General features: G+C 62.9%; 1 protein-coding gene across 2 annotated transcripts in view; it reads left to right on the top strand.

Moving 5' to 3' along the window:
- The window catches only part of CDK2AP1 (cyclin dependent kinase 2 associated protein 1), a 7785-nt gene extending 280 nt beyond the window's left edge, over positions 1-7505 (top strand). The window contains exons 1-4 of one of the 2 annotated variants that reach the window (XM_037051942.1): positions 3057-3211; positions 4107-4204; positions 5759-5885; positions 7353-7505. In XM_037051942.1, the coding sequence (XP_036907837.1) occupies positions 4136-4204; positions 5759-5885; positions 7353-7420 (264 nt within the window). In that variant the 5' untranslated portion in view covers positions 3057-3211; positions 4107-4135 and the 3' untranslated portion in view covers positions 7421-7505. Of the gene's footprint in view, positions 1-3056; positions 3212-4106; positions 4205-5758; positions 5886-7352 lie in introns of those variants that run through there. The other variant, XM_037051941.1, reaches the window with a different exon arrangement.
- Positions 7506-8521: the final 1016 nt, after the last annotated feature.

Consider the following 8521-nt stretch of genomic DNA (forward strand, 5'->3'; position numbering starts at 1 on the left):
AGCCGGGCCTGCGGCCGGGGCCGGGCCGGGGCCCGGGGTGCGGGAGGCCGCCGCGGTCCCCCCCACGCCGGCGGCCGAGGGCTCGCGGGGAGCGCGGCGGGCGAGGGCGGGGGAGGCTTTCCTCGGCTCCTTTTTCCTCCGGCTTTTGGGCGGCTCGGCGAGGGCCCCTGCCGGCGGGAGTCGGGAGCGGCCGGGCCGCGGCGCGCCGGGAGCGGGGTGCAGGGCGCGGGGCTGGCGCCGCCGGTGGGGAGCGAGGGTGCAGGCCGGGACTGGGACGGGGAGGGGGGCAGGGCTGCCGGGGTGCACGTGTGCAAGGCCGTCCCAGCCTGGGCAGGGCTGGGAGCGGCGGTGTGCCAGGTGTAGCCCCCCGGGAGGTTGCAGGGTGGCTGAATGGGGACGGGGATTACCCACGGTGCAGGGGACTCAGTGGTTAGTGGGGGCCCAGCCTGGCGCGCGGGAGTAGGGGTCCTCGGAACAGGGCACGTGGAAGGTCCACTCTGGAGCGCGCGCCGAGTGAAAGAAGTTGGAGAGGACTGGGCGGAGGGTGGCCTCTGAGTGCCTGCAGGAGAGGGATATAGGGGTAGGGGGCATCTGAGCCGGGCTCCGCAGGTCGGAACTCCCAGATCTGAACCAGAGCCGCCTCCAGCACAAGTAGGGAGGGGCCACCTCGGGCTGGAGCCGGCGGCCCAGGCAACTCCTCCAGAAGTTGTCAGGCAGCGTGAGGCTCTGCCCCCGGGTTCTCCCTAGGGACTGACCCAAGGGGTCCCGGGAGGGCGTGTGTGAGAAATGGTGGCTTTCGTTGTAGGCCGGCTCTGTCCCCTCACCAGGGTCCTTTTCCTTTAGACGCTGTGGTGGAAACAGTTCCCCAAAAGCCTGGCGCCTTGGTGGGGGGAGGGGGGCAGAAGCCTGGGTTGGGGGAGGGGATGGTCCCTGCTGGTCAGAAATGCCACGCTGGCAGTTGGCCCTGAGTTTGGGCCTTGTCTCCAAATGTTGACTCCTTAACTCCAAAAATCTGCAGAGGGACCCAAAAAACCAATCCACATGCATGTGCCTACATATGTATTTAACTTTTTGGATATAGTATTGGAGATAAGAAAGGGTTAATGAAGGTTGAAGGTATGTGTGTGTGTTTGTGGGGGACGACGGTTGAATCCGTCAGATGTGGTCCCTGCGCCCCCAGAGCGAGCAGCAGCTTCCTCAGATGCCCTCCCTGCTCGGGGGTCTGCGCACCCGGAGGGGCCGGCCTCAGGCGGGCAGCCTTGCCCACTTGCTCCCACTGTCATCCGTGGTATGGGGAGGACAGGTGGGGGTCTCTCTGCAGCCCGAGCGGGCCGGAGCTCTCAGGCCTGCCCTGGGGTAGCTGAGGCAGCGGCCCTACATGGGGACCTTTGAGGACTGGGGTCACAGTGACTGGCAGCCACTCAGGACCCCGAAGCCCTGTTCTGGGCTGGCCAGCACCTGTGCACGGGTTTCTTTCCCTCCACTGCAGTGAAATCCAGGAGAACTTAAGCCCCCCCCCCCCATATTGGGCGTTCTGGTGGGGGCCGCTCCCTCCCTGTGGACCCCTTTAGAAAGCTTCGTCTCCCCCCCCTCCTTTCGCATCCAAGATGGACTCTCCAGTGCCGCTCCTCTGGCTTCCTTGTCATCATCCCTCACGCCCTCCAGCCCTGCCTCCCGCGCACGGGCTGCCAAGCCGCGGCCTGGCCGGCGGTGGCAGTGGCGGAGTAGACAAAGCCCCCGCCTGCCTGCCTGAAAGCGCCCCCCCACCGGGCGCCCCAAGTGGCGGGAAGGCCGCCAGCTCCCCAGGCCCAGGCCGCTCTTTGTCTGGCGTGGGGGCGGGGAGCTGCGCCTGGCCCCAGGAGCTGCTGGCCTCTGCCAGTCCCTCCCTCCGCGCGGCCTCCCGGCCCCGCACACTGCGCGCATTGTCTGCGAGGCTCCGCTCCAGCCGTGGCGCTCACGCCCAGTCTGGTGGTCTCCCGGGCCTCGTAGAGCCCGGCCCTCTGGGTCTGCAGGAAGCAGTGGGTGTGAACGGAACCCGGGGCCCTGGCCAACTCTCCAGGGCTGCAGGCACCCACCTCTCTACGCAAACTAGGGGCTGGCACTGACGCACAGTGGGGGTCACCTGCCCTGAGCTGTGGCCAGCCCCTCCCTTGGCCCCCCAAGACCTAACCTTGAGCCTTCAGATGCTGAGTTGGGAACCGCTGCCTCAGACAGATGGGGAAACTGAGGCCCAGAGAGGGGAGGGACTTGGGTAAGGCCACACAGCCCGGTGTCGGCTGTGGGAGAGAAGATGGGATAGGGAGGCCAAAACCCAGTGGGAAGAGCAACAAGGAAGAGCAGGGCAGGGGAATGCGTGGGAGGTGCCAGCCCACCTCTGCCAGGATCTGGAATCTTCTAGGTGTCTGGAAGTGCTGTGGACAGCCTGGGCTGGGCCCCACGGGGGCCTTCCCTGGCCTTCTAGATTGGCGTCATGGTTTGTGGCCGTCAGGATTGGATCCCACGGCTGGGGCTGCAGAGCCACAGCTGCCCAGGCCGTGGTCACTGCCCCCTTCAGAAAGCGTAGGAAGTGGGGTTTGGTGGGTGTGAGGGGGGTCCCCGGGGGCAGCCTCCCTGCCCCGATTTCTGTGCTCTGGCACGTCTGCTGTTGGCTGGACCCTGGATGTGACATGCTGGTGTGGGTCCCTGTCCTGAGCAGCACGTCCCCTCCGGGCGTTGCCACCACCAGTGTGGAGGTGGCAGTACCATGTGTCCCGACTTGGCGTGTCATGCTTGAGCATAGTCCTGGACCCCGCCGGGTAAGTCCAGGGCAGGCCTGAAACCAGGAGTACAGACCTGTCCCCGGCTCCTGGACAGAGGGGCAGGCATTGGGGTGTTAGTCTCCTCTGTGCTGTGTGGCCTGGAGCCTGGCCCACTCTCTCTGGTCTGTTTCTCCTGCTACAGGGAGGAGCCCCAGGGTCCTCTAGGGCCGCTTCCCGCTCCATCAGCCTGAGCTCCCGAACTTCCTTCCTCCCTGCCCCTCCCCTTGCCCACACCAGATGAGCAGCTGGTCGCTTTGGCCAGCCTGGCACCAGCTGTCCCTCCCTGGGGCCAGGTCTGCAGAGCTTGTTGTGTGTGTGTGTGAGAGAGGCCGTTCGGCACGGCGGGCGGCAGCCGGGGGAGCGGCTCCTCTGCCGGGCGTGGAGGCAGGCGGGCAGCTGCTGAGGAGGGCTAGGTAAATTCTCCATGGTTACCGCTGTTTGTGATTCTGCAGGACATCCTTTACCCACGCCCGGCCACTCGGACGCCATGCCGGGCCTGTGTGCTTCCAGCACCCGAGTGGGGGCTGGAGGACTCTCTGCCGAGGACCTTCCCTCCCCAATTCGGGCGGGAGACCCCGTGTGGGCTGGGCCTGGCCCCTGGGGTCCCTCGCGGTCTCCGAGTGCGGCAGTCCACAAGCGGGACCACCCCTCCCTTGAGGTGCAAGTCAGCTGGGCATAGACTCAGACTGTAGAGAGTCCCGTTCCCCCATTTGGGGAGGGGCTGGTCTGAGGACAGGCAGAGGCCGTGGTGTGCCCCAGGCACCTGAGGGTGTGTCCACCGCACCAGTCCCCAGCCGAGGCTGGGTCTCAGGTCCCCACCTGCTGCCCGTCTCCCCCACCCTGTTGTCCAGCAGAGGTATGGGCGCACAGGAGACTGAGCCAGGTGTGCAGCAGCCTTGAGAGCAGGTGGCCTGTCGTGGCACTGGGTCATCAGCCTGGGGGGAGCAGGACCCAGGAAAAGGGGCCTGGCCAGGGTTAGGCTGAGAATAAGCAGCAAGTTTCAGCTTTGGCACCAATCCTGGCTGTGGGGATGGGAAGGAGGTCTGTGATGGATTAGTGATGCCTGCCTCGTGGTGGGTGTGAAGATCAGTGGCCTGTTAGTTACCTGTTCCTATCAGTCATCAGGGTAGGCCAAGGCCAAACTAGAGGACGGAGGCAGGGTTCTCTGTCCTGCAAGGAGCAAGGGCTGCGCGCGCTGTGGATGGTGAGGGTCCTGGGCAGGGGGGCTGCTGCATAATCCAGAGCCCTCGGCCTGGGTCCTGCTGGTCAGGGCCCCGTGATCCTTGACCCCTCTCTTCTCCCCTGCAGCCGGGAGCGTCCACCCACCTTCCACCAGCATGGCGACGTCCTCGCAGTACCGCCAGCTGCTGAGTGACTACGGGCCACCGTCTCTCGGCTATACCCAGGTATGGTATGGTGGTGAGGGTGAGGTGCAGTGGGAAGGGCTCTGGGGGTGTGTGTCCCACCCTCCGGGAGGGGAGGGAGTCAGTGGGAGAGAGGAAGGAGTAGAGATGGCGGAGTGGATTGGCCCTGCGAGCTTCCACCCGCCAAGGCCCTGGCTGGACTCGGGGTAAAGGCCTGAGGCACCGCAACAGAGGGCTGGCAAGGCGTTTCACGGGGTGCACCAAGAGCTAGGACCGGGGTTGGAGAGCCCGGGGAAAGACGGAGATCCGGGAGCTACGGTTCCTGTTGAGGGGCTACCACCCCGTGTCTGTCCCTGGTGGGTCTTCTCGGGCCTGATTCCTGGGGAGGGAAGACCTGTCCTTGACTCTGCAACTGAGCTGGGCCAGAGGGGAGGGGACCTGGTTCCCATTCCTGCTCCACAAGGTGGCGGCCCTGGCAGAGGGGGAGGGGCCCGCGTTCTGCTAAGAGTCCCTGAGCATATCATGAGGGGCTGGTGGCCCCTGAGCCAGGCCCCTTGGGTTTACACCTAGTTCTGCCACTCAAGAGACTGTGACCCCCACTTGTCATTCTTGCCGAGATGTGGCTTTTTCCCTGCCATGTGAGTCCCATGGCTGCCGGCCGTGAGATTCTTTCCCGTGGTCGGAACTTGCCACATTCTGAGGTCGCCATGTGCACCATCCTTTGGGGCGCTGGTGGCTCCCAGGCCATGCCCCGCCGGGCCCTCCTGTCCCAGGAGGAGAAGCAAGCGCGGGCCAGGGAGCGGGACCGCCTGAAGAAGCGGCGGCGGCGGGAGGATGGGCTGAGGCGCAGCCTGGAGAGGCGGCGCAATGCCCTGGCCATGCGGCTGCGGCGGGAGCAGGGCGAGGAGGGGCGCGGGGCCCCGAAGCAGCGCTGGCGGGACGCCCTGGGCCTGGGCTGGGAGAGGAGGAAGGACCGAGAGGCCAGGCAGCAGAGGAGGCAGGAGGAGCAGGCAAGGGCCTCGGGCGGCCCTGGCGGGGCTGTGGGAGAGCAGGGGGAAGAGAAGGAAGAGGAAGGGGAGGAGCAGCCCCAGGAGGAAGGCGAGTCCCACAGGGACCCCAGCCTTACGGTGCTTGCTTAGGGTGTTAGTGGGATCTTACGGGTTTCTGTGGGGCCCCGCTGGTTGGGGAGGATTGGTGAATGTCCAGGTGGCCTTGGGTGACATTTATAGCCCTGCCGACCCCAGGTGTGGCCCCCATCTCGTCCACACGCTCTGCCTCCTCAGCTCTTGCTTGGGTTATACCTGCTCTTCCTTCTGGGTCCTCGGAAATTCTTGGTGAAGCCTTTCTTGTCGGGACTGGCCACCAAGACAATGACAGCTTTCTGGAGCTGGCTGGGTGGATTCCTGGAGTGTGAGAGCAGGAGAGGGCCGCCTCCCTGTTCTGTAGCTGCCCCTCGGGGCGGGGGACGTGCCTGGCCCCTGGGGAGGCTGCTGCTCTGGGCCACTCGGCTCTTCCTCCAGGGCCTTGCCCCCGGGGCCCTGACTGGGTGGCTTCAGGTTGCTGCACCTCCACCTGACCCCTCCTCTCTGATGCTAGGGAACCGGGAGCAGCCAGGTACCTCAGAGCAAATACGCCGAGCTGCTGGCCATCATTGAAGAGCTGGGGAAGGAGATCCGGCCCACATACGCAGGCAGCAAGAGTGCGATGGAGAGACTCAAACGAGGTGCGTCCGACGGGACCCCAAAGCACCGGCCGTCTCTCCTGGGAATGGCCCTCTCGGGAGTTTATTGGAGGGTGGGGGAGTCCCTAAACCATGGGGGCTTCCAGTTTGTCACGGAGTCGCTGTCCGATGTGGGGGCATCAGGCAGGGATGAGCGGCCCTGGGAGGGGGACTTGGGACACGACCGGAAGAGGCGTGGCGGTCACTTGGGCGCTGAGAAGGGGTAGCTTCAGCCAGTGAGCCCTGCCCCCATCGCCCTGGGTGCCACTGCACGATCCGTCAGCTTTAAAGAGGAATCTCGGGAGCTCTGTCCCCTTCCGCTTGCTTCCTGTGGCCGCTGTGGGGCCCACGGGGCCGGCGTGTGTGGGGTCTGTCCTAGTTTGGGGTGGGAGGGGCAGGAAAGCTGTGAAGTTCTTTGTGGTGGGAGGGGTTGCTGTCATAGGAAAAAAGTGACTCATGGGAAGGTGTGACCGACCAGCTGACTTCAGGAGGATGGGAAATAGTTTGCTGCCTTGTAAAAGTAAAAGGGGAAGGGAGGAAGGGATTTCTATTTTAGAAGATGGCAGCTCAGAGCACAGAGACCTACGTGCGAACTCAGCTTCAGGAGGGATTTGGGGTTCTTATAAGGGTGAGAGAAGCAGCTTTGGAGGAGGAGGAGAGAGGCGCATTCTCTGGTTATGAACCTGAGGCATTAAGTTGGGCTGCAGTTGAGGCCGAGACTCCAGGGATGGACCAGGCTGGCTGGGGACAGGCTCCCGCAGGCTGTGGCTTTGTGGTGTTTCGGAGGAGCCCCCCGGGGCGGGGGGCACCGATGGCAAAGTTGGGTTGGGTACTGAGGGGCACAGGTGTGGGGGGAGGGGCTGGCAGTTAGAGGCTGGAAGCCAAGAGGGCTTTGGAGGGATGTGGAGCTTAACCTGACCATCGCCGGGGTCAGGTGCGCATCGCAGTGGTCCAGGCCGCTGACGGAGTTGGGGGAGCAAGTTACCTATGCTTTTTTTTTAAGAGATTTTATATTTCTAGAGAGAGGGGAAGAGAGGGAGGGAAACAAACATCAATTGGTTGCCTCTCGCACACCCCCAACTGGGGACCTTTTGTGCCCAGGCTTGTGCCCCAATCGGGAATCGAACTGGTGACCTTTTGTTTTTTCTGGGAGGCGCTCAACCCACTGAGCCACACCAGTCAGGCAGGAGTCGTGTCTTGAAGGGAGAGCTTGCTGGCTGTCACCTGGAGTACGGGAGAGAGTTTTCAGGGAGACCTGGAGAGATGTTGCTAGGAGGGAAGAAGAGCCCTGGGAGGTGGCGTGGGACATTCGTGCCTTTTAAACCGCTGGGAGGCCCGGAGGCCAGTCCCAAGCCACTTTCCAGTGTGAGGGCTTTCTGGCTGGTAGGGAAAGGACCCTCTTCCTCTTCCCAAACCCCCCCTGGCACGGGGCCGGCTGGAGGGTCCCCGACTCCACTCCTTCTCTTCCAGGCATCATCCACGCGAGAGGGCTGGTTCGAGAGTGCTTGGCCGAAACGGAGCGGAACGCCAGGTCCTAGCTGCCTGGTCAGCGTGGAAGGCTCCCTGCTGTCCCCTTCCCCCCCACGAAGCTCCAGTTCCTCTCTCCAGTTCCTCTCCCCCNCTGGGAGGCCCGGAGGCCGGTCCCAAGCCACTTTCCAGTGTGAGGGCTTTCTGGCTGGTAGGGAAAGGACCCTCTTCCTCTTCCCAAACCCCCCCTGGTACGGGGCCGGCTGGAGGGTCCCCGACTCCACTCCTTCTCTTCCAGGCATCATCCACGCGAGAGGGCTGGTTCGAGAGTGCTTGGCCGAAACGGAGCGGAACGCCAGGTCCTAGCTGCCTGGTCAGCGTGGAAGGCTCCCTGCTGTCCCCTTCCCCCCCACGAAGCTCCAGTTCCTCTCTCCAGTTCCTCTCCCCCGTTCAGATGAAACTTGTTTGCAAATGGTAACAGTTCCGTGGCTCCTCTCGTGCCCCTCCTGTGGGTCGTTAGGCTCTGAACCTACAGTCGCTAAGCCGGAGGAGAGGTGCTGCAGTCGACTGGGATTTACATATTAGTTAGGACCTAGCCAGGGTGGTGGTGTCATTGTTTTTGTTTTTTAAAGCATTGGTTAAAAGACGCACGTCACTTACCCATCTCACAGCTCCAAGATACGAGTGTTTCTCTTTTTGAAGACGATTGTGTTACCCAGATGGTTCTTGGTTTCTCCTCCTGAGCTAGCACAGCGCTGAGGGTTCTTCGTAGTGCGTACTGACTGCCACACGCTTCAGTAGCCGGTCCCCGTTTGCCGTCCAGCATAGATTCTGCTTCACGTACCTTCTTTTTGCTTAAGCATTTGCATGACTATTAGTGCTTTGAAGTCCATTTTTAAGGTGAACAAGTCATAAATACGGAAGAAAGAGCAACTTATCACAGCCCGCCTAGCAAGGCCCCCTGAAATTTTCCCTAAGTCTATACGTAGATTTCAGATCCACCTTTCCTGTAAGTTGATCCGAACGTCGGGAAGATGACTAACACTGTTCGCATCTTTGTATGTATTTATTACTTGATGTAATAAAGCTTATTTTCATTAACAATTGGCATTGAGAGGTGGGTTCCTTGAATCGAGGGGCGTCTCACCCAACGGCTCCTCCAGCAGAGGGGG

This window comes from Sturnira hondurensis, unplaced genomic scaffold, assembly GCF_014824575.4.
Source record: "Sturnira hondurensis isolate 20B ecotype Veracruz unplaced genomic scaffold, ASM1482457v3 Scaffold0007406, whole genome shotgun sequence".
Taxonomy (NCBI): domain Eukaryota; kingdom Metazoa; phylum Chordata; class Mammalia; order Chiroptera; family Phyllostomidae; genus Sturnira; species Sturnira hondurensis.